Raw genomic sequence first — 25,254 nt, forward strand, 5'->3', positions numbered from 1 at the left:
TTACACTAGGGATTAATTTGGCCCTTTCTACTTTTATGTAATGAGCTGATTGCCACAGTATCTTATCCTTGTTATACAACCACCCTTGTCTGGCTGTGTCCCTGGAGCATTCTGTGTGTGTGTTTCTAGATTTAGGGTCTCACCTTCACCTACTGTGTGTTTAGCCCTAGAGCCTCACCCTGACTTACACTGATGTGTGTCTGTGCACGTTCTCTCCAAACTGTGTGTACAGACAAGAATATATCTGTGGGAATTGAGGGGCTTCCTCCTTTGGCTGGCTGTGCCCCCGTGGTGTTTGCTTCTGCAGGGGATAGGGAAAGAGTGAATGCTATTATCAGAGATCTCATTTAAACAAGAAGGAGCATAGGAAAATACATTCTTTATTATTATTCTGTAACAACAAGCCAGAAATATAATATACCTTTAAAAAATTTCTGTCTCATGCCAAAGAAACCTCCATTCAATCATTTTGGAAAATCTTGTCGCTCTCCCTCAAACAGTAACAAAAAAGAAAAAGGAATTACAAGTGCCATCTGTTCCCTGCAAGGGATGTGCCTACCTGTCCCACAGGTGGATGTATGGGGAAGGGGAGCAGGAGGGCTGTTCCTGGTGGCCCTGCCAGCCCAACATCACCCTGGCATTGTTGGACCTGGCAGTCCCAGAGGACCCTTTCCTGAGGCACCTGCAGGGACAACAGGAGCTGCTGTCCCCACGCACCAGAGGAACCCCTTGGCTGGGCACACAAGGAGCACTGGGTCTCATTCTGTATCCAGCATCCCACAGAGCTGTGTTTCTGCCTGCTGGGGATGCTGTGCTCCCTGCAGTGCCTGTGGGCAGTGCAGCAGCTCAGTCACACCAGGGCAGCCTGATTTCCAGGTGTGTTGGGGAGCAGAGAAAGAGCCTGTTTGCAAACAGTGCCATGAAAGAGGGCACTTCCCAGTAAGCCCAGTTACTCTGCTCTGCATGCAGAAGGACAGGTCCTCATCCTGCCAAACAGAGTATTTGCTTTCCAGAGGGACTCCTCATAGCCAGCCTTCGTGTTTCCCAGCAACACTCACTTCTCCCCTTTCCTGGGTAGGTTGCTAAACATAGCAGTCCCTTGTCTAGGGTTGAGATAAATCCAGACTTTCTGCCGTATAAATTAAAACAAAAAAAAGGAAAGGATGGGCAAGGTCATCACCAGCCCCACAACACAGGATATAGAAAATATTATTAGCAACAAAGAAAAATTGGTCAGGGCAGGAGGAAGTCACAGGGAAGGTGCAGGGAAAGGAGGATTTCACACCCTCAACCCCTGCATTGTCCCCTACCTTCTTCCCATTCATTTCACCTCTAGTCTATTCCCTTAAAAACAGTCTCTCTCTTATCTCTCACACACACACACACACACACACACATAGAGATCCCATTTGTTTTGTGCAATATGTCACCATTATTTGATGCAAGTAAAATATAGATCTATAAATATACCACTCTGACTCAAGTCCCATTTCAAGTATGATTGCGGAGTCCAGTATGGTGAAGGGAGAGGTTCCCCTGAGAGGGAGCTTGGGGAGAGGTTTGGATCCAGCAGGCAGAGTCTGCTCCTGGCTTGCTGGGAATGTGGAACAGCAATAACACACATATGGAGTCTGCAGTGCGCCAGTTCTGCCCTTCAGAGCGGGCGACACTTGGAGCAGATGGGATGGTTGGAGTGGCTGTACAGTGCATGGGGGAAGAGTCCTTCCTGCTCACATTTCACCAGCCCCCCTCCTTTGCTTCCTCTTCCCCACAGTGTGCTGGAAGCGGGAGGAAAGTGTGTGCTCGCACTGGTGGGCGGGCTGACTGCTTCTCCCAGTTCTTCCTCTGTGGCAGCCTGGTCTTGTGCTTTCCTGAAGAACATCCTCCTCTGCCCCATGCTAAAACAGTCCAGAGCACCCTGTCTCCTTGGCTCTGGTGACCCTGGGTAGACCAGGAGGGATTTTGCCACTCCAGGCTTTGATTAATGGTGTTGTGTGCCCACGGATCAGTACAGCCACCTCTCTGGGACCAGAAGGAGTGAGGAGCCAGTGTGCATTGCTTCCACAGGGATCCAGCCACAGCGAGCAGGAGGGCTGTGAGGTGTCTCACAGCACTGGGATTCAGATGGAGCAGGTGGAAGGAAGAGGTGAGGTGCCCTGGCAGGGTGCACCTGCAGAGCATGCAGGGCTCTGAGGCTCTGAACACAGGTTGCTAGTGAAACACCCTGCAAGGCTGGGCTGGCTGCCAGCTTGTTTCCTGATGGCAGGGATCACACCATCCACAGGCACAGTGGATGCACGACCTCCGGTGTCATCTTCCTCACCCAGGAATACCCGCTGTGACGGGTTAGAGCAGGTTACCATGGCAATGTGCGCTCTCCCCTGGAGACAGCATTTTATCCCACTTCCAGTGATACAAAATGAGTCCTTATGTCGAGTTCCTTTCATTTTTTTTTCCCCTCTCACTTTTTTTTTTCCCTGTCAAGTCAGAATGAGCTAAGACTAATAGGAGGCACTGCAGTCTGAGGGCTTTAAAATCTGGTTGGGGGAAGTCACCCTATGTGACAGTGGCAGTGTGCACAGCTGTGTGTGTGAGCACACTCAGGTGCAGCTGTGGGTGTCACTGGACACCCCAATGATGGTGAAGGGAGTGCATGTGGGCTCTGCTGCCTTCTGTGCCAGACCTTTCCTGGGCTCTCCCACATGTGCCACACTGTGCTTCAGGTTCCAGCCTTCACCTCAAGACCCTCCATACCTCTGCCCACTCTTCTTGGTCACACTGGCTGCATCACCCTGTTCCACACACCGTGCTGGCCCCTGTGCCAGCCATGGCAGCTCCTGGGTTGACTATGTGTGACTTCTTCCCCTGACACCTTCCCCTAGGCTCACACTACTCAGCACGGCTCACGCTCCTGGTAAGCCACCTCCTCCTCCAGTCTTTTCTGATGACCCACTTCTGATCTGCCAATCAAACATTTCTAAATGGAGGCTTCATATCCTTACTCTCTCCATTTATTTGAGAAGACATAAAATAGATAAGAACAGACTTTCTTTTTTTTTGATGTTGTGTACTTATTTCCACTGACTGGTGGAATCTCAATAGCTTTGCCTCTCTCCATCCTCTTCTGCCAGTTCCCACTGGCTCTGCACTATGGCTGAGATGTTTTTGTTACTCCTCAGTAACATGTGCATGTTTTTTGTCTGAAGCAGAAGGTGATACACACTACTATGATCAGGGTAAGGTAAAGTGGCTGGATGTATCCATGGCTGCATGCAGAGGGCAGGTCAGCATGGGCATGAGTGATAACTCTGCATGTGCAGCTGGGGTGCCTGGATGCCTGGAACTGGGACTGGCTCTGTGTGTGTGTGTTGGGATCAGAATGAGTCAGTGTGTGTGTGTACAGGAGGATGACTCTGTGCTGTGCACCTGCAGCAGATGATGTGTGTGCCAGCTCAAAGGTTTGGACTTGGCCAGGAGCAAGAAGAGGGACACTGTGCTCCCTGGCAGTGTGTTAGGGTGATACAGACATCTTTCCACCTCTAAAAGTGAGAAATCTACCACTGACTGTAGATTTCCCTATCCCTGCCATAGGGACCTTGCCTCCCTTCTGATGCAATCTTGGCAGCTCTGATTTGTAGGGTAGGCAGCAGCTTCGTGTCACACACCAGCAGTGACCTAACGGTGAGGCATGGACACTTCTGGTGTCCTGCTCCCCACACAGCTGCTCTCTGTTTGCACAGAACTCTTGACAGGACACAGGATGACTCAGGACCGAAGCTGAGAGGATGACACAGGGTCCCAGAAGGTGCCAGCTGCCTTTGCAGCAGGCATGTGAGGGAAACTCTGTGCAAGGGCATGAGGCACAGCAAGCACTCGAGGTCTGACTCTACTTTATTTGTCTGGGAGGGCCCAAGGGTGAAAGGGCACAAAATGGGCCTGGGGCAGAGGAAAAGAAATTGAGCCAGGTGCCCTGACCCCCCAGAAGCATGTTGTACTACTTGGGTGAGTGGAGCAATAGCACAGTCTGTCTGGGAAGATGTATTTTGGGAGGACCCCATGCTTGACTGCTCTCAGGTACCTTTTTTCATCGCTGTCCCTTCCTTCCTAGAACAGTTTCACGCCACAGAAGAGATTTGTTTTTGCTCTTCATGTTCACCTTCTGTGTCACCCATGAGTGGCTGCCTCTTCTTCAGCTCCCTGTGGTACTTGGCCATGAGGGAGGCGTAGATGCAGCCATAGGCAGCTGCCACCACCATCATGATGCAGACGATGCCACAAACCACCCCTGCAATGATCACAGTGCCGATGGCGCGGCGCACGCTCACGGGCCTGTACCGCTGTTTCTGAGGGCATCCCACACTGGGCTCCACTTCTGGTTCTGGGCCTGATTTAGATTTGGAAGGAGCAGGGCTTCCTTTAGTGCAAGGTGGGCCAGTATTGTCCAGCACTGTAGAGCTGTTCTCATCATCCAGCTGGGAGCAGTAGTTGAACATCTCCATGGGCACCATCCGCATGTCCTTTCCTTTCAGCTCCTTGGGCAGGGTGCAAGCCAGCTGGTCGATTTTCCCACCTGTTCCAACAGAGATAACAGGAGTCAATCACAGTTCCATGCCCATGCACAGGCAGCAGGGTTAGATCCTCAGCTAGAGGATCAGGGTTAGATCCTCATGGGCCTCCATTCACACCTGCTAAAGTATTTTCCCTGCAGAAGCTTCAACCATGTCAGCTGGCCAGTAAGTCTCCGCCTAGGTTGGGTTTGACAGTAGAGCTCCTGGTGCATATCTGAATAGGCCAAGACATGAAAGCCCTCTGAAACCATTTAAGTGAGCCTCATACTGTTTAGTGAGTTATGTAAGTCTCAGAAGAACCACTTTAGAAAAAGAGAAATTAAAGCAAAAATATAGGAGCAGGCTGTACCTTCTCAAAAAAAACAACAGATACACATCCCATCTTCTGACAACTAATCCATCTCTGTGAAAATAATGACAGATGTTGAAACAAATGCTTGAGTGAGTTTGAGCAATTTCCTTGAAAGGGAGGAAAAAAAGCAAAGTTATGCCTGCATGCTTTCCACTGACTTTGTGATATGGTAGTCAAGAAAAAACAACAAATCCAAAAAAAAAGTGCAAAGTGGCACTCGTGTGCTTGTTTGATTCTGCTCACACAAATGCATATTTCAGACTGCAGTGTAGCCATAGGCAGAGATAATCTCCTTGCAGCATGGCTGTGATCAGCAGGGATGTGACAGCTGACTGTTGCTATCCGCATGATTTGAGACCCTTTCCTACTCGTTGGTTCCAGAAACAGAAGGTCAGGCCTTCAATCCTCACTCCTGTAAAATGTGCCATCTTTCTTTGAGGTGCAGCTCCTGAAAGCATGTCATCCCATCAGCATTCCTGATAAGTGACATGTACCTTTCTAGTCTCCTGTGTTTCAAGGAAAATCTGGAAATACAAACTTGTCAAAAATGGCTCGGTTTGAAATGATGATTTCATAGCCATTCTGATTTGGGGCCTGGCTTGTTAATTTGAGTTGTAGGTTGGGTTCTCCAATATGAGTTGCAGTGTTTTTCCTAAGTGTCACTGTTTCCTAGTGTTCTTTTTTTTGGCAGCAAACCTGATGCTTTACAGCCAAATCTGACTTCTAATTCTCTCATCTTAAGAAAGAGAATGGGATGGTTATTTCCAAGTGTGAAAAGCATTTCTTCTTTTTAGCAGAAAGAGTAAGGTGAATTCATAATCCTAAAATTTTAATTTTACTTGAGGAAAGTTCTTTATTCTCTCAAGATTAAAAAAAAAAACAGGCAATAGTTCAGATTAGAAACAAAACAAGGAAATAGGAAATCTAGGCCTGCTGGGGACTTCACAGAGTGGCAGTGTTGCCATATGAAGGTGCAGTGGTGCTGAATTGTAGCAGGGTCCTGATGCTCTTTGGCTGAGACCTGTCCATCAGGTCAGCCTGACCTGCCAGTTGTACGTGCTCCTGTTTCTTCCCTGCCTGCCTTTTGCTTGCTTTTCCTGGAAGACCAAAATTCCCCCACCTGCCTCCCCTCGCGCACGCGAGCACCCACCTCGGTAGGAGAACCACTCCATCCAGTGCTTGAAGTCCCGGAGGTTGCAGTCGCATTCCCAGGGGTTATCCCCAACCTGGAGGTGCTGCAGGCTGGTCAGAGGCTCAAAGGTCACCCTGTCCAGGCTCTGCAGGCGGTTGGACCTGAGGGAAAGGGAGCGCAGGGCAGGCAGATCGTCAAAGATGCCCGAAGGGATCTGGGCCAGGCCGTTGATGGAGAGATCCAGCTGGCGCAGCAGGGCCGTGTGCTGGAGCAGGTCCTTGTCCAAGGCCCGGATGCTGTTGTTCCTCAGCTGCAGCTCTGTGAGGTTCCCCAGGTCACTGAAGATGTTCTGAGGGAGCTGGTCCAAGAAGTTGTTGGATAGGTCCAACCTCTGCAGAGCAGAGAGGTTGGAAAACACTGCTCCTGGCAGGATGCTGAGTTTGTTGTTGAGAAAGAGGAAGGTCCTGGTGTTTGTGGGGATGTCTGAGGGAATGGAAGAGAGGCCCAAACCACTGCAGTCCACTTCCAGGTTGCCGCTGTTACACTTGCAGGAGGAAGGACAAGCAAAGAAGGACTCAGCAGCACATAGTGAGAGCCAGCAGCCAAGCACTGGAAGGTGAAAAGCAGGGAAGGAAGAGGGCATGGATTAGATGAGTGCTTCCCCATCCTCACCCACCACCAGCTACAACACAGCCTTCACAGCAGGGCTCTTCACTGCAATGCCCTGCAGTGTAATGAGTTTCCTCACAGCTACATTGCTTTACCCCTGCCTGCATCCTGACAGCATGACTTTCCTCTTAGCCTGGTTTTTTTTGGAACAACCAAGTAAATACCCTTCCAGTTTCACAACAAAGTCAGAACAGTGCATCCCAGCGGGCTTTGCCAACAGATACTGGAGCACTGGTACCTGTCAGAGGATAATGGAGCAGAGAGTGGTGGGAGGTGACACCTCTGACAAAGGACAGCTCTTTCTAAACAGTCAGGGTAGAGACAGGAGGGACCAGTATATTAAGGAAGTTCCAATTTTTCACAAACAGATATGTTATTAAAAAGCTTTTAAGAAAAATGAAAAGTAAAACAACCTACATTTCAGATGTGCTCCTGCAGTTTGAATCCTAATATTTGTGATAGATAAGACTCAGATCTAAGACTCTAAATCAGGGTATCATTTGCTTACCATATTCACAGTGTGTCTACTTTTTAATGAATAACATTACATTACAAAGGGATGACCAAGACAACTGCTGAAAAGTAACAAGGGGTCCCTAAATCACTGGACACCTGGTAGTTGCCATTGCTCTCAAAGCAGTTTCTGAATCCCAGAGCAAGAGCCCCAAAAGTATCTCTGAGTGACCAGTGACCCTCCCCCAACTAGAGGTGGTAACTGGGTGCAGATCCAGCAATTTTTCTAATTAAGAACATTGGACACACTCTGGACTACAGTCAAATCATGGAGCAAACCCTGAATCATGGTCATAACTGGGCAGACAACAGACATGCAAAGAACAGTTTAAACCACATCTGACTGAAATGGCCCACAGCAATGGAATGAGGAAAAGAGATGTACATTGGTAACTGACAAAAGCGGTGTCAGGAAAAGGGTTAACACACACACCTTTTCTCATACACTGTCTCAAGGTTGGACAAATCACAAATCAGCATTTTTTAGAGCTGCTGTGGATTCCAGACATGGCTCCAGATCCTGCCAGTGGCACCAGGGCACTAGTTACCAACCTTCCCTGGAAGCCAGTGGCTTTTCAAACTCTCATTTTTGTGACAAAGAAGCATTATCAGCAAGAAAGCAAGCTTTGTGCCTCTTGTCATTAGAGGAGTGGGAGTTATGTTTAAGCAGACTATGTAAAACATTTGCATCCTTCATCTTAGTTCCTTTTGCGGAATTGAGATCACACAATGAATTCCACTATTCTTCAATGTGGGAAGCGAATTCAGCTCCCTCGCAGTTTTTAAGGCGACAAGTTTGAGCATTTGACTAAAACTGAAGCAGGTTTGTCTGTACATCATGCCTGTCCTCTCCCTTTCTCACTTTTCTTCAGAGAAGGCAGTCACTTGGGTTGGTAGAGTCTTTTGGGGGGTGAATGGTAGCTAAAGGGGGTGTATTGATTGTTTTGCCTTCCTGAACTGGCAGCCAGGTTCTTCTGTCCTGCTTTTTTCTTCAAGGAGCCAACAAGCAGGTGTTTTACTTCTTAATCCTAAAGGAATTGTGAAAAGATTGCCACAAGAGAGAGAACCAGAGGAGACCCATGCTGTGGAGAAGTTCTGCCTGGAGCAGCTTTGCAGTCAGCCATGCTCTTCCTCTCTTCCCCTGTGCCACTCTCTAGAGTTTAATCTGACCCCCAGCCCATTTTTTTATAGCATCTTTGCTTCTGTCAGCATTGCGCCTTCATACTCCAACCCTGTCATCCTGCACAGGACAAGTTTTGTGTTCCCAGTGATCCTTGTGGGAATTGGCAGATTTGTGGACTGGTAGTCTAAGGAGAACTATCCTGTTTGAATCCTAAGCTATATGACTTTATTAAGGGCCAAGGGATAAATGTTCAGAGATAATATATCAATTCTCTCTTATTTCATCTATCTTCACAATTCTTCAATAATTTTTTACTGTCCTACAGTTGAGATCTCAGGTGTACATCAGCCCAGGCCATGCCAATAAATGTACTCTTCTAAGGAGAATTATGGACCCTTATGGTGAAATGTAAGACAGATCTTTACCCAGACCACCTCTGTGCTTGCTTGTCATGCCGAGGCTGGAGCCCACAGCAGAAATTGCCATGAAAGTAGATCATAGCCAATGGGCTAGTGCAGCACAGGTACTGACTGGCTGGCTGATATTTAATTCTGTTCAGAATATGTCACACTCTTGTTGTAGGGAGGGAATTAAAAGAATGGGAGCCAGAGTGGGGAAGGGAAAGAGCAATGAGTCATTCAAGTGACCCCGTCCTTTCCTGGATGCTTAACAAAAGCCCAGTATTAATAATAGATTGGCAGCTGTGATGATGAGATAACAGCTGCTTTGTACACCAAGAAAGGCAAGAGCAGCCCATGTGTAACGCTATCCAGGTGGCATTCTGCTCAGTGCTTATCTCTCAGAGTGCCTGGCCGCCTGCGGCGCCGCCTGGGTGGCTCTGGGGTTCCACCAGTGTGTTTGCTGGCAGTGGCTGGCAGGAACAGCCTCAGGCAGCTGGCTGTGGTTATGTTCAGGAAGTGGATTTGTGCCAGGCTTGTAGGATATGCCAAAAATGTCTTGTTGTTACCCATATATTGCTGTATGCTTTTGGAAATATTTTACTAAAACCGTACAGAAAAGAGATCTCGTTTTCATTTCACATCCATGAGGATGTGAGCTGAGGCCAGGGAATTCATTGCGTTGGTGAAGATGCGGCTCTACAGGAAAGACAGGCAGGGAAGCAATAGACAAAACTTGAAGCTGTCTTCCAGCCCTACAGAAGGATGGATAATAAGTGGTTTTGTGTTTAGGGAAGATCAAGTTACTTTGTGGGGTGTTTGGTGACTCTAGTAGGTGGCAGAAAGATTATCCAGGTATATCACATTAAGTCAAGACTCAGTAGCGTTCATTATAAATAATTTAGACAGTCTGGTCTGTGAGGATGGATTACAAAGATGTTTGTTTTCTGGAGAAGGAAGTCATTCCCCCAGCTTACAGCTGCAGCTCCAAATGTGACCAGGAGGATTGGAGCAAGGGAAAGCACAGACTTACTTGTGCCTGGGCATGCAGTAGTGAGGGACACTCACCAAGGGTCCCCTTTACTCTGCTGTGGTCCCCAGATACTTCTCTGAGATGCAGATAAATTCCCAAAGCCCCACATCACCCTAGCAGTGCCTGCTCTGCACTCAGGGGTGCTGCAGCAGCTGCCCCAGCACCCTGGGAATATGCACAGGCTGAATGTTAACAATTTAATTTGAAGGAGAGCTTCTTTATTTACTCCTTGATTTTCACTACATGTGGCAGTGCCCAGTAGGAGAATTCTGCCTTCACATCCTGCATTTCCCTCTAAAATCTGTTATGACTTTTGCTGTGAAGAGCTTTGCTCAGCAGCCTGTGTAATACCCCAAGCACAGAGAGAAGCCTGCAGCTCACAGGATGCTGATTTGAGGCATGTTCAGGGTGGATCTTTGTGAAGTGGTGTCTGTCGTGCTGTTTCTCACCTGCCAGGCCCACTGGAATTCAGAAGCAATCATCACTCGCTGTCCCACTTTAAGCCCATCTTCAGCTTTAGAATATCACTCTCCCTCCCAGCTAGCCTGGCCTCTAAAGGAATCAGGAATTAGTTCAAACATCTCCATTCTTAGCTGTCCCTCTCCCCTGTTCTTAACCCTGATGTGACCCATTTTCTTCCCATTCCCTTGACAAACAGGAATGCTGTAGTTGGTACCTGAGCAGGCATTACTTACGACAAGCCTCCTGCCACCTCATGAGGAACCTGCTCCTCCACCGGTGGCCAGCACTTGCAGGCAGCATCGTGCTCTTCTCCAGCGTGCCTTCACATCCAACAGCCAGCCTGGCCCTCGGCCCCGCCGCGAGAGGGAATGGCCTTGTAGCCTGCCTGCCAGGTCCTGCAGAGGGAAAGCAGAGCTGGGCAGAGGACATTCACTTCCCTGGGTGCTGAGCTCAGAGCTGCCCTTTCCCCTCCCCAGTTAGGGTTTTGCCTTTGAGGCATCACTTCTGTTTTGGAGGAGAAATGGAGGGTGTTTCAGGAGGCACAATATTAATTCACTTTGAACCTCGTGGTGCAGAAATAAAACCTGATTCACCTAAGTGCCAAAGAGAAGTTTGTGCTTGAACAGCCTGCCATGGTAGCTACATTAGCTTCATGCTCAAGGTTAACCTGATGAATTGCTAAGGTGACCCTGCCAGGGCAGCAGAGTCCGCCCCATCCCCGTCGCCCCCACGCAGGCTGGTGCCACCTGTGCATCCTCTGCCTGACGCACGGCTCAGGCTCGCTGCGATCTGGGCACCAGCGGCTGCCAAGCCGCTTCTCTGCCCGCTCCTCCTCCCCCCTCCACCACACCCGGCCCCCACCCCCCGTGCCGTATTCCCTACCAGCACTTCCTGTCTGCTTTAAGGTAAAATGGATGTGGTGGCTAGAGCGGCACCGCTTCAGCTTGGGGATTTCCCACTGCAGCAACTGCAGGAGCTGAAGAGCGAGCGAGCCTCGGAGGAGAAGGATAAGGAAGGACCTGAGGCGGGGGAGACTGAGTGGGAGTGTTGAAAAGAGAGGAATTGCATCTTAATTAGTAGAAGGAAAAATCCTCAGTCTAATTAGAAACCCAAAGACCATAAAACTCTCCCCTGACAGTAAGTGACTGACAACAGGTTTCAACTTCCCTCCCGCTTCCCTTTTGGATACAAGGAGGCAGGAAAAATGAAAACATCACAAATCCTTCTGTCCCCCTGTGTACTCTCTGACGTGCCACCCACAGTCACAGCAGCACATAGATGGACACATTTCAACCAGAGTACAAAAATAAGCCATCCTCCATCCCCTCTGAGGGGCTCTGACAACATCCACAGCAGCTGTTTTAGCTGGGTGCTGCACTGCCACCAGGACACTCTCCCCACACACGTGCAGGTGCCTACCCTCCCCCAGGCTCCCAGACTGATTTATTTTATATGGGAATGTAAACCACCAGGAAATATTAAAATTAGCATCTTGATGAAAATTGCGAGCAGGTTCAGTACCTAGGCTAGCACATTTACAAGGCTGTTTAGATCATTTACCTAAATGCCAATGCACCAAACACCTCTCATAGTACAGAAACCAATTCAGCCTTCATCCGCTGCAGCCCCCCACTCCCCAAACTGAGCTGGAGCCTGCAGTTCCCACTGGAGGAAAAGCTGCAACAAATAGCTGTCCCCATTTGGTGCTTGCGCTCACCCTGACTGAGGAGACTTTCAGCCTCCCCCACAGAAACCTCTCCATCCTAAATGCCGCCCCTCAAGTCTCCTGTCCATATGGAAAAGGAGGATGAAAAGCTGCAGGCACTTACCTGGAGGGGTTCTGCCTGCAGCCACTTCCACCCGAGTCCCCGGACACTGCCCAATTACAGCCTCTTCCTTCCCTCTCCCTGCTTGACTTTCAGTCCCCAGCAGCAGCTTTCCGTGTGCTCTATTTAACTCCCTCCAGCACTGGAATAAACGGCAGAGTTAAGCTGACAGCCACAGAGCCTTATCTGCCTGCTGGATAGCGCCAGTCGATCAGCTCCAAATCCCGTTGCCAAATGATCACGTCCTTGCTCTCAGCATCAGGGGCAGCCGCCTGCCATGCTCTGCCTTTCCCTCTTCCCCACCTTCACTCCATCTAACTTTGTCAGGGTTATAGATAGCTCTGTTCCTTGTGCTCTTGCCTTTTGGCTCTGTTTTGTAACACCCCATCTGTATCAGCTGGCTTCGTTCCAATTAGGGGGGCAAAGCAATTAAAAAAAAAAAAAAAAAAAGAAAAACAAAGCCAGCTTCCTTGGGTGCTTTATGACATTGTTTCCCTCTGTGGTGTCCCCTCAGCCCCCAGTCAGGCCATGCACTGGTGTCTCTCCCAGTGCTCTGTGCAATTCATCCAGGCTGTCCCCAGGCAGTGATGGGGGCTGAGGGCAGGGCAGGGCTGGCACACCCGGGCGTGAGGATGGGGACAGGGTCAGGGTCCACCCCCGGCTCCTTGTGCTCCAGCAGGGCAAGTCCAGCTCTTGCACTCATTTCTGGTACCTCACAGGCGCCTCTTTCCCTCAGGCAGCACCAAGGCTCAAGCAGAGAGTGCAGGGTGGGAGGAGCAGCCATGTATAAATAAGCTGCCTTTTCCCTATGTTTAGAATTTATTACAGTGCATAGTGATTAACACCTGTTCAGGCTTTAATGTCAGTCTCCTGCACTGCAACATGCACTGAGATGGAGGGGCCTTGATAAACCCGAGATTATTTTAAAGCATGTCACATATATGCCACACTCCCCACTCCATAGATAGCAGCCACCCTGTGTGCACTCATACACGTGTTCCCAAGACTTAAAAGCAGCTACCTACATGTACAAATGCACAGTCACCAACCTAGCTTACATCTACAAATGTGCGCACGGAGCTGGGCTTGCACATGTTCCAGGGACTCTTCTGTAACCCATATTTATTAACCTCCATGTCTTCCACAAAGCTGCCTGCTTCTCCAAGCACACCATATGCCCAGGTGGCAGAGCAGTAGATTTGGAATACATGGAGGTTCTTGGCTGCTGAAAGGTGAGGGTCAATGAGCTTCTGCATCTATACGTTGAAGTATGTTCATGGAGAAATTTTAATTCCAAAGATCCAGAAAAAAAAAAACCAGTTTCTCCTACGCATCTACTGCCCATAAGAACATTATACCCTTAGTGATTAATATTCCACAGTCAAGAGAGAGCAAGGAGGAAGAGAGGATTTTTAAGAGTTTCTTTTTTAAAGGTTTCCTCTGACTTGTCTTGAATTCTGACTTAATTAGCAGTTTTCTTGTGGCCCAAGAGATGCCTTCTGCTCTGCAGAGCGCCAGGCCAACTGCACTCCCTGCCAGTGCAGCATTGGGAATGTGTAATCTTGGGGCAAATAGCACCTGCCCACACCTCCAGCCTCTCCAAAGCAGTACCAGATGTGTCTGGCTGCTTTCAGCCTGACAGCCAGGGATTTTTCCAGCAGCCAGGACTCTGACAGACCTAGGAATGCTCCCTGTATGTCCCCAGCTCAGCAAGAGAGGCACCGTGCTGTCTGTCCTGAGCTTGCCTGGCATTGCTTGGCCTTGGGGGCTGAAGGCTGGTCAGCATTGCTGGAGCTCTGAATGCTCTGAAGTCACCCAAGGGCTCCACAAACCAGGCATTTGTCTTTCTCATGGGCTTTCTAGATCATTCCTTCTCCCTAGAGCAGCATGTCAGCTGAATGCCCTGTCATCCATGGGGCACAGAGGCCAGAGCTTTCTTCCATGTGCTTGGAGCTGAATGTCTTTGCACATTCTTGAGAAACAGCGTTGCCTGTGGGGCTGGTGATGGCCTTTTCCTATTCCTGATTCAAATAGGACAGCAAAAGACAACTTTTTTAGTTTCAGCTCAAGGCAACAAAATGAAATCATCCATTTCTGGCCCATGGGCTCCAGTGGCCAAAAATACACCGAGCTGAAGTGCCACTTGGACATTTGGCCTGCTGTCAGACTCTAGAGGACTCTCTAATGAGGATTCCCCTAATTAGATTGAGCAGGGAACTGGGGGATGCAGAGGGGATTGTAATGACTCCGCAGCGCTTGCCAGGGCCTGAAAACTCCAGCAGGCACAATTCCTGCCTTGTGCCTGCTCCTCTGTGCCCAGACACCAGTCATGTTTGCAGTATCACCCCAAAGCTGTATTTTTGGTGGAAAGGGTCCCAAGGAGCATGCTAGAAGAGCAGGGAGGGTTTCAGTTTACTGTATCCACATACTGGCTTAGTAATTCTTCCTAATTCTGTGTCACCTTCTATCCAAAGCTTGCCATGTGCTCTATGAATGGCTCTTTCAGTAGCTGTCAGGTGGTGCTATTTTGTGTTTAATGACCCCCAGAAGCAGAGCCACTAGTGCTTCTGCTCTGGGTAGGTGGATAAATCTATCCCCTTCTCCAGACAACAGCACTGAGGCTAGAGACACAGGGGACTGTGTCACTGGGATGAGACACTGTCAGAGACAGAGCCCAGCAAGCTCTGTCTCTGATTATCTCTGCAAGCCCCTAGCACTAACCCTTGGATCATGGCTGGGGGATCAGACTCCGTTAACAGCTTGGCTTATGAGCACTGGCAGGGCATGTGGGTGACCTATATTACACAAGGGTAGGTAGCAGAGACTGCAACAGATGCCAGCAATAAATTATCAGAAAGTGTGCACAGACTTTCCTCCCTCCCCCACACTCTCCTTCATGGCAAAGTCCCTTTCCCCTTTCCAATGCTGAATTGCTTTAGCCTTTATCAGAAAAGCAGCAGCATGAGGGAGGGCATGGAGGACGCTTTAAGGAGATTATCTTCTTTCCTTCCCCTTTCCTTGTTGCTTTTAGGATCCATGTTTTATTGCTATCACCCCATAATGGAGAGGGACAGTGGTACCCCAGCATTTAGTGACTAACACATGTTGTTCTGTGCATGTCCCTTCATCTGCCCTTGGTGGGGCAATTGGCAGCAGAGACACATAATCTGTGTGGCCTGACTGCCACACCACAAGTGGCTTTAGATGGCATGGAGACCTCACCCATCCAGGTCCCCAATAGACCTGCTAGTTGTGCAGATTTTTGATCCCAAGAGGTGACACTGTCTCAGTGGCAGCAGCCCCTGTTTGTTGTCTCTTTGGAATGCAAAAACACTCAGAGGTGGCAGGGAAGCTCAGCAATGCTGTGGAAACATCCAGTGTGTGTCACTGCTCCAGTGAGCTTCCCAGCTTTGTTTGCAGCACTTGCTGATGTATTAACACATGTGTTCAGGATTCATTAGTGTTGTGCTGTCACAATCAATGGAAAGCACATTTTAAATTCATACAAGAAACCCAGCTGCAGAAGAAATTGTGCCCTCTGACTTGCAGTGATCAATCACAGCTAAGCAAAACGCCTCATCCAGAAAGCTGTAAAGCAAGCAGAAAAAGTGTAAAACTTGGTCTTGTAAAAGACTCTGCCACATTCCTGGCCTGATATGAATAAAAACCTCACCCTTTGTGATATGAAAAGGTCAAAAAGCTTCAGATTTTTGGATTGGCAGTGGAGGCACCTCTGAAATGAAAATGAGCTGATGGTAAAAAATGTTGCCTCCCCAGAACCCTCCAAGAAAGATCAACTTTATCCCTGTTTTATGGAAAGGTAAATGATGCAGGTAAAACTGGCTGATTTTGGCTGGCAGAAATTTCAGCTGTCTTGTTTTTGCTACTTCATCATTAGTCCACATCAGTTCCCCACTCACTGAGGATTTCACAGCTGTCAAGTGCAGCGTTTGCACTTGGGGTTGTAAATGCTGTCCTGTCCTGCAGAGAGCATTTGTAGGCCTTATCAAAGCTACGCAGAATAAAAGTTTTTTGGCCAGGTTTTCCCAAAGTTTCCTGACGGGCTGTGGCAAGAACAGGAGAGAAGCCAGTTTTCTTGATTCCTCGTTCCATAGCTTAAGCAGAAAACACTATTTGCATCCCAAGCCTCCCTGACCAATGCACAATAATGAGACTGGGAAATTCTGGAGGAGCTGGAAATAACCACGGGCATAAAGCCTCAGCAAATCCTCTGAGAAATACAGAGCATAGGAAGGGGAGATGCAGAGGGTAGCACTGCTGGGAAAGACCCAGATTGCTGTGGGGATGTGGAATTCCTTGGGAAGCTGTGGAAGCAGGTGGAGAGAGCGGGATATCCAACCAGGAGTGACAGGAAAGTCCCAGCACAGCGAAAAGCGTGGCATATGGAGGAGGCCCAGAGCAGCAGCAGCAGGAGGAGAGCTGAGGGGGCAGTTGACAGGAAGAAATCCAGCCATGTGTGTGCCAGCATCTCCTCCAAGTCCTAGGGAACGCGACAGACCACGTGCATGTTTCCTGCCTGCAGAGCGGAGGCAGCTGAGAAGGGAAGCGGGTGAGGGAGTGGGAGAGGGGCTCAGAGGAGGGACACGTGAGCTGACTACCCAGTTTCCTCCTCTTTTTCTTGCCACAGGGTGATGTTTTTGTTCTTCTCACACTGTTGGCAAAAATTGGTAACCAAGTGAGATGTGGAGGGGGGTTCTACATGAAGGTTGAGATAACATTTTCTGATCCAGCCGGGAACAGTTGGCTGTGGGTGGTGGCTTGTCACCAGCCCTGCCAGTTCTAATCCAGATCCCAGTTTTTCTCATTCTCTCAGCTGTGGAGTGAAGAGCCTTCCCTACAACTTTAATTTCCTGCAGGGGTTAATCCCATGGTAAGTGGTAGCTCAGGCCTTTAATCCTTTTGCTCAGTCCCTTGACAGAAGGACTGCAGGTCTGAGGGAGGCACCCTTCTGCTCCCAGTTCCCCCTCTACACCCCACGAGCATCCTCCAGCTCACTGGCATTTAAAATGCTGCTCCCTGCTTCCTGGCAAGCCTATCCTGGGGGTGTGGGTGGGTGGTACAACCAGGAAAAGGTTGCAGGCAGAGAAGACCACTTGGTGGAAGAATCCTCGTTCTGTGGTCCTCATTCCCGTCACTACTGTGCTCACAGGTATTTTCTGCACTTCTTGGCTGGATGGTGCTCTGAATCCCAAAGTATTCTCTTTCTTGTTTTTATTTGGGTGTCGTTCAAGAAGGAAGGTATGTATGGGCCCACATTTGTGAAGGATTCTCTGAGGGGTCAAAAATTTTAATATGGTCCAGTACCTTCCCTAGGTCTCTTACTTAGAGTCAAAGGATGCAGCAGATCTTTAAGAGGGAAGGTGCCAGCCTGTCTGAGATAAGAGATACATTTACACTAACAGAGTAGTAGATGGAGGTGCATCAATTTAGCAGCAAGATAGAAAAATGTACATTTTTAATCATTATAAGCTCTGTCCCTGGACAGAGCCAAGCCAGATTTCCATTGAACAGCATTACCAGACTGCCAAATCAAGGGGCTTCCAGATCGATATCAAGAGACCCCTGTTACATCTTATGGGGGTCAAGGCACTTCAGACATGAGCCTTTTCTCCTTGAGGTTTCTCATTCCAAAAATGAGGCAAGCTTTTGCAGGCCTGAGTGATGCCTTGCACACAAAATGCCCCACACTTGCTCATTTCTGCATTAGCCCAAAAACTGGTTTTGCTTTTGTCACTGCCTGCATTTTGAAGTACTCTGGCCTTCCTTATGCTTGACTGTTGTTACTCTTTCTTCTGGTGGCGAAGCCAGCGTGGTGAAGAACTGCTGCCATCAAGGCTGCTGCTCCTTTTCCTCACTCCCCTCACTGGCTGTGCTTCCCTGGGTGCCAGGCTCCCAAAATGAACTGCAAGGGTCGTGGTTGTCACTTTGGCTGCTGGAGCAGGAGGAGAGAGATGATGTAGAAAACGCTGGGAAAATGGAAGAACTTAATTAAGATGTCACAAGGCTGTGCCCTGGCCATGTCCAGAGGGACAGGGACCATCCATGCCTGCACAGTGGTGGGCAGAGCACAAGATGCTGGCAGTAAAAATCCTCTCAGCCCTTATCATAAGGGGATCAGCAACCCAGCATGCACACAGCTCCTGGCAAAGCTCCTGAGGAAAGGCTGCCTCTCATCATTCCCACACAGTGCATTTGTACTGGACTCTGAAGGAGATCTTTTTCTGCCTTAGTGACTTGCAGAATCTGCCTCACTTGGTTGCCACTGTGGCACAAGGTTGTTGGTGCTGCCTGTAAGAACCTGGAGCTGTTCTGCTGCTCCATCACCTTCCCAGAGCATCCAAGAGGGGCAGCCCTGCAAAGTCCACACAAACTGCATGGCATCTGGGCTGCTGCCTTCAGCTCCAGGGGTGCCTGCAGATCCCTGGGACACATTTATGCTTTTTAGAAGCTGGGAACATTGCCCATAGCTCAACAAGACGTGGTGACAGCTCTCACAACCCAGAGCTCCAGCCAGGATCTTTGGATGCATCTGGGTTAGCACACAGATCCCAGCCTCATGCTGCAGAGCTTGCCGAGGCTGAGGAAGGTCTGCAAATTTGATGTGACTTTAGTTTTCTACGGGGTTTGCAGCCACAGAAAAGATACCTTTATGGCAAAGTCACATCCCATTGAAATCACTAGAAGTGGTGTGGAGAGCAGGGCCCACCTTCAGTACCTCACAGCAAAGTCACTTTGGGCAGTGCTGGCACTAGGGAGTCTCACCAGGAGATGAAAAGCAGCCCAAGAGATGAATGCCAAGCCAAGTTGCCTTTAACAGCTCATCTCCAGACTCAGGATGAGGTCTTGTTTTTTTATCCCTTGTGTGAGAGCATGGTTCATGGGGAAAGAACCTTCCCAGCCTCCTTGAAGTGAGGAGGAGCATGGTAGCAGGGCATGGCTTCCAAAAAAAACTTCCAGGTTTTTCTTGCTGTCAGTCAAGAAATACTGACTTTGTGTGGTTTTGCTGTAAATTTAAGTCTCAGTTCTTCCTGTGATAGGCATGGGGCATTGCAGAGCATAAATAATAGACAGTCTCTTTTTTCCCCATTAATAAAAATATAACAAGGAAATGGTTATTTTCATTAAAGGAAGAAAAAAAATTGATAAAATAGTATGATAAAGTAGGCTTGCAAAGCTAAGGACTTAAATGTGAGCTTATACTTGCCCAGCCTTCATTCAGCCACTTGCATGGATGCAGCACAGCACTGCCTATGCTCACCCAAACAAGTTCTTTTTTTCACAGAACCCTGTCCCATACTCAGTGCAAAGGACACATGATACTCAAGCTAACAATGAGGATGTTGTAATAAATAAGGCTGTTTTTATATGGTCAGAATTAAATATTAAACCACAGTTTTGGCAGGAGGCCACAGTCTGTACATTCCTAATTTTGTGGGTGCCCAGCACGAGACCCTGGGGGCCATTTTGCAGAACTGCTGAACACTCACAGCTTGTTTTCCAAAATGCTGGCAGCTTAGCCAGCAAACTGGTACAATCTCAAGGGCTCAATAGCACTGAGAGCCAAGAGGTCCCAGGCCCTTGTCCTGCACCTGCTGCTCCTTCCCTGTGTGGCTAAAAGGGGAAGTCTCTTTTCCCCTCAAAAGCCAGGAAAACCACCATTCTCTCTTGCCTCATCAGGAGCATAAATTCTGTACAGGCAACTGGAGCTGCTAACATCTCCAGAACAGCATAAGACAATGCATAGTGATGTATTGCCTGCAGGGCTTGCTTGGCAGGCAGTAAACAAATAAAAGAGACACACATTTTGCAGTACGCAAAAAAAAAAAAAAAAAAAAAAAAAAAAGAGCCCCCTGCTTCACTCCTTGAGCACCATGTAGCCAAGTACCCTGAATGAAGCAGCTCATGAAAATAGTGTGTGATCCTACCAGTCAGTAGCACACTGCCTCCAGTACCAGTATTTCCTAACTTTCAACTGCTTGTCTTTGAAATATCAATAATATATTTCACATAATCCAACCCCTCACAGATGAAGCAACTTTTCCTTCCCTGTCTCGAGTCTGGAATTGAACTAGGTTATGGATAAAAAATGCACATCTTCTTGCTGTTATCATCCTCTCAATCACAGAAAGCTTTACTGTGAGCCAGCGTTTTGGTAAAGCCACAGCAGGAATAGGGTATGTGTGACAAGGTATTTCCCTGCAGCAGGAGGAACATCCCAGAACTCCCACTGCTGCTTCTTTCCAGGCAGAGCTGAGTGTGTGTCATGGTGTAGCATGCTGAGGCACTACCCCGCTGGCCGGAGCATCCCAGTATGGTCATCTGAGCTATGGTTTGAGCCACCCAGGACTGGGACACTTGTCAAGCAGTGTAAGCAGCTGCTTGTAACCAAACATGGCAAGTGAAGGAAACTGCCTGCTCTGTCTTTTGACTCAGCAACAGGCAAAAGTCACGGAAGAACTACCCAGAAATGCCCTCCCACAGGCTCGAGCCTCTCCCCATCGTGTTCCAGGCTCTGTTGCTCCCTGAATTCTTCTGTCCAGGTATCCTTGTGGCCCTGTGCTGACCCTCCCAGCCCTACTGACACACAGCTCTTCCTTCATCAGGCTTCTGTGGTGCAGAAAAGCCTAGAAAATCCTTTCTGCATCAGGCTTAAAAAAATGCCAGAGGAAGGGGAGGAAGCTGGAGTGACTCTTAAAGATGTCTGAGCTGAGAGTGCACCTTGCTAGCATGTGGCATTCACTTTGCTGGAGGAAAGGGTAAAGCTATGATCTGGTATAAAAATTACATAAGAAGGCTTCCTCCCTTTCTCTTTGCAAACAGCCCCTTTGCTCAGGATTTACCATAATTCCTCCAAGTGGACAGGATGCACTAACAGGGGCAGCACTGATGTCTGACAGGGAGACAACTCCCGCAAGCCTTTCGCTCATGTGGAATAATTCCCTTGCAAATGTTGTTTGCCCACAGCAGTTAGAGGAAAATCCACCCCTGCCCCCCCACAGATTTGAGCCACAAAGCTCAGAAGAAAAAATGGTCTGCAGTTCTGGAAAGACTCCCTTCTCCTCGCTGTTAGGAAGGTCCCCTGCTTTGGGACAAGTCGCTGTCTGTGTTCAGGGGTTCCCCTGTCTTTTAAGGGTTTCCTTCTCCTGCAATAGCAGCAGCTCTGGTCCTTCCCCAGATGAGATCTGAATTTCTCTCTCCACCCTTGAGTGGCAGGTCAGACTCTGGCAGCAGAGCAGTGCTGTATCCTGCCCACCGCCATTCCCATCAGGGCTGTGCTGGATGTGGCACATTCAGGTTACCTGACAGTCCACGTGGTGGGCCTGGGGCACAGCTTGGCCATGACCTGCTTGGAGCAACAGCTTCAAACACCCTCTCTCCCCAAATCAGGAGAGCTCCAGTTTAACATGTCACTATTAATTAGCAGGAGATGCAGGGACAGTAATAAACTGGTCAGGCAGAGGGAGGAGAGGGCAGCATGCCCTGTGTGGGATGTGTGTGTGTGTGCACGTGTCTGTGCATGTGTATGTATGCACACAAACACACAGACACAGACAGGCTAACACTTACATGTAACTCCTGTCCACAGTGTGCTTCTCCTTGGCTCGATTGGAACCTCATTCTCACTCTTTCCTCCCAGTCAGGGCTGGAAAAAGCTGTGAAGCTTCTCTGTGCTCTGTTTCACCCACCCTCCTCAGTGCTCTGCCTTCCACCCAAAAGTTCAGAAATCACAGGCTCAGCCTGCAGAGATGCTGAAAGCAACTCGGGACTTATTTTTGGCCCTACTTGTGATTTGGCATGCTTCACTTCATGTCCTGTGGTCATGTCCATGAGCACACACCCCCACACACTTATCCACATCCACCCCCCCATTCCTAAAGCTGTGCACTGAGTGCTGAACCTCTTCGATTTGGGTCCGTACTTCTCCATTTTAGGGTGTTCTTACTGAGTCCAAAATGATAGCCAGTAAAGCCATCACAAGTCAGGAGGGTGGCACTTCTCATGCTGACCCTGTGAGAGCCCCGGGGAGCAGACAGAAGTCAGGGCTCACCAGGAGCTCCCAGGTACGGGGTGACCCCAGCTCCGAGTGCTCAGCCTCAGAGGCGCACCGGTGGTGCAAGGAAAGCTGCCGGTGCTGTTCTCAACCGGGAGAAGTTGCTCCCTCCCGGCTGCCTGCACTGAGGCTGGGCTGGAAGCAGCAGGAACAAGCTCTGCAGCAGGTTTGCCTTTCCCCTGTCCGTCTGTCTGGCACAAGGGAGCCTTTGAGCCGCCCGGCGCGCAGCGCTGCCCTGCCTGCCGCCCCCTCCCCGGGGGAGCCGCTGCCTGCGGGGCAGCTCCGCTCGCCTCGCTTAGCCGGGGATGGGGGGAAATCCAAAAGGGAAACGGCTTTGCTTACCTCTCTCAGGCTGGAATGGACCCTCCTGTGAGAATGGCAGCTCTCCCGGCTCTCTGAACCCGGTACAATCCCAAAGCAAATCCAGCAGAAAGTGCCTCTGTTCTGGAGCCTAGCTGGCAGGAGCCCTCCCTAGCCAGCCTCTGGCCTCGCGTGGAGTGCAGGGGAGCCGCACAGCGAGATGACAGCGTGGGAAAGGGACTGTAATCCTCCGTAAATAATAAATAAGGGGAGAGAGAAAGAGAGAGAGAGGCGGGAGAGGGAGCGACTGTGCGCGGTGAAGTGACAGCTGGGGGTACATCTGCGATGGCAGCAGCACACGCACAGGAACGCGCACAGACAGTGCAGAGGAGTCACCCCGCCAGGCAGGCAGGATCTGCTCCCAAACACCCAGAGGAAGGAGCTCGGGAGGTTTTCATTGCTCTCAGTGCATCCTGGAGAAAGGGCAGCTGCTGTCAGTCCCTCTCTCTCCCTCATCCCGCCCTTGCTGCCATCCCTCTCCGGGTGCCAGGAGCCCAGGGGCTCAAGGAGGGCTGAGGAGATGCCAGGGCGGGAGGAGCTCCCCACAGCCCCTGAGGAGGTAGATTGGTCAGGCACAGGTTACAAGAGAAGGCACCGAGCTGAACAGTTCCTCTCCTCCCTCCATCTCGCCCCTGCTACGGCTGATGACAATAAACTCAGAGAGAAAGGCATCAGGATGAAAAGGGACAAGCCCTGGCTTTTGCATAGGAGTAAGGAGCGATGGGGACACAGCAGGGGAGAACCTGGTGGGCTTGGGAGAAAGGCACCCCCTTCCCACCCCCTTTCCAGGGCTCCAGAGACGGTGGTGGAGAGGCATCCAAGGGGGAGACAACCGAGAGGTGCCCGCCGTGGGCAGCACAGCCCTGTGCCTGTTTCCTTAGGGATTCAGGGAAATCTTGTGGAGTGCTGTTAGGGGGTAGTTAGGACGAGGGGAATGGGTGAAAGAGCCACAGTTTGTTCCCCTGAGCTTTGGGTGCAGCATGGAGTGTGTTCAGCCATAGGTGCATGCGTCAGGTGCCGTGACATCCATCAGGGACAGGCATTCCCTGCCCTCCCTGACATCACCTGCTGGTACAGGGATGCAGTAAGCAGCAAACCCAGCCCACTGCCACCACTGGGATCTCCTCTGTGCTCTCCCACGGGCTGCTGTAGCCTTCCCCCCAAAATCTGCCCCCTATCTTGCCTTCCTCCATCTTGATGAGGACCTCAGTAGCTCACATTTGCAATAATTACTGTTTCGTTGATCAGTAATTACTGGACCTTCTATCAGGTCCAGTATCATAAAACAGGCTGATTTGGGCTTTTTGTTAATTTTAATGTGTCTGGGAGTTACCTTTTTTGTGAAATTTTTAGAAGACTCAAAGTAAAATTTCAACCTAGTAGCTCAAGAGGGAAAATAAGAATATTTCAGAAATAGGGACTAGAAAATGCAAATAGATGGTACAGGCATGGCTGTTCTGCTGTTCTGGTACCTTCCAGTTGAATCACAGATTTTATGTAACCGTTGGACCAGCTACCATGAAAACAGGTTGTGCATGGCAAGGTAAACCTTGGTAAGCACTCTGCAGGATGCAATGTTGAGACTTTGTTGTGCCTTTTTATTGTGCAGCAGGCCCAAGAATTAAATCTTGGGGAGAGCTCCTTATGTGAACAACATATGGATAATCAAAGAGAGAAGCCAGAGACTGCAGACAGAAAGAGGGGCAAGCAGAGGATGAGCTAATGAAGCAGGCATGCTCAGCACAGGGATGAGCAGGTGGAGGGGAAGGCTCTTCTCTCACGGTGAACAGCAGTGCACAGCTCCAGGGAAAGCCCAGGAGCTGCAGCCATGGCTTTGCAGGCAGGGTGGGGAGTGGCAAGAGGTGCACAGCTCTGGGTACCATGCCAACATGGTGATGCCTGCCTGTGCCAGGTGTTCAGCACTGCTTTATTGCATTGCTGGGCTGCAAAACTGGCTAACATTTTATTCCTATGTGAGTAGGAATAAAACTGTTGGCCATGGTCTCTCTGGGGACTCTGCAGCAGCCACTCATCATTTCATGGACTTCAGATCTTCCTGCTGATGCAGTGTACCCTTTGCCACCAGAGCAAAAAGGCTCATTAGCAATCAGTTGTTCTTTGGAACAAGCTCAGAGGAGTTTATTCCCGTTTTTTCCCTGTCACTTGAGCTATAGCATCATCCTAATCTCAGACTGAATCACTGCTTTCCTCCTTTCTCCTTGACCTCACCAACAGTATGAAGACACAGACATCACTATTTGTTACTGAGGGAGGGCTGATTGTGGCCCGCTTCTCCTCAGCTCCCATGTCTTACTCAGGCTCCCCTAATGTGTGAAAGTTTCTCACAGTTCTTGCCAGCAGCTGCCACTTTCTGTCCCTGCCACTGGCCACCAGGCTGACCCCCAAGGTTTTCTTCCATCATGTTGCAGGCAGCTCTGTCCAGGCTGGGTATGTGCTGCTTATGCCTCCTGGGCAGAAGCAAGGATTTACAACCAGGCTCTAAAACCTCTCTGAAGAACAATTTGAGGCCAGGTGTTCCCAGTGGCAAAAACATGAGCCACTGAGTAAGTCTGCATTGCAAGGTTAGTTATGTAGGTATTGACCCCTCTTCAAGCCTCATGAAAACTATATGGCCTGGGTAATACTCAGTCCCATTGATGTGATCTGCTGTGCTAAGGGGAAGGATTCTTTCTTGAGCTGGTTTGAAAGGATGAATTTATTTAAAGCTGTGTACCAAATTGGGTGC

General features: G+C 49.5%; 2 protein-coding genes across 6 annotated transcripts in view; one reads left to right on the forward strand and one right to left on the reverse strand.

Annotated features, from left to right (window-relative positions):
• The window catches only part of CACNA2D4 (calcium voltage-gated channel auxiliary subunit alpha2delta 4), a 119,972-nt gene that overhangs the window by 69,441 nt on the left and 25,277 nt on the right, over nt 1-25,254 (forward strand). The gene's annotated exons all lie outside the window — the stretch shown is intronic.
• Nucleotides 362-23,115, reverse strand: LRTM2 (leucine rich repeat transmembrane protein 2). Of its 5 annotated transcripts, none has more exons than XM_074538904.1 (6): nt 22,491-23,115; nt 12,080-12,218; nt 11,133-11,269; nt 10,484-10,645; nt 6,071-6,661; nt 362-4,570 (listed from the first exon to the last, which is right to left on the reverse strand). In XM_074538904.1, exons 4-6 carry the CDS (start codon nt 10,548-10,550, stop codon nt 4,116-4,118), a joined length of 1,113 nt encoding a protein of 370 aa, XP_074395005.1. In that variant the 5' UTR covers nt 10,551-10,645; nt 11,133-11,269; nt 12,080-12,218; nt 22,491-23,115; the 3' UTR covers nt 362-4,115. The 5 variants fall into 5 exon arrangements, with proteins under 5 accessions (XP_074395005.1, XP_074395004.1, XP_005482728.1 ...); XM_074538903.1 differs by having other exon boundaries at nt 11,133-11,284; XM_005482671.4 differs by lacking the exon at nt 11,133-11,269.

Source organism: Zonotrichia albicollis, chromosome 4 (genome assembly GCF_047830755.1).
Source record: "Zonotrichia albicollis isolate bZonAlb1 chromosome 4, bZonAlb1.hap1, whole genome shotgun sequence".
Lineage (NCBI taxonomy): Eukaryota > Metazoa > Chordata > Aves > Passeriformes > Passerellidae > Zonotrichia > Zonotrichia albicollis.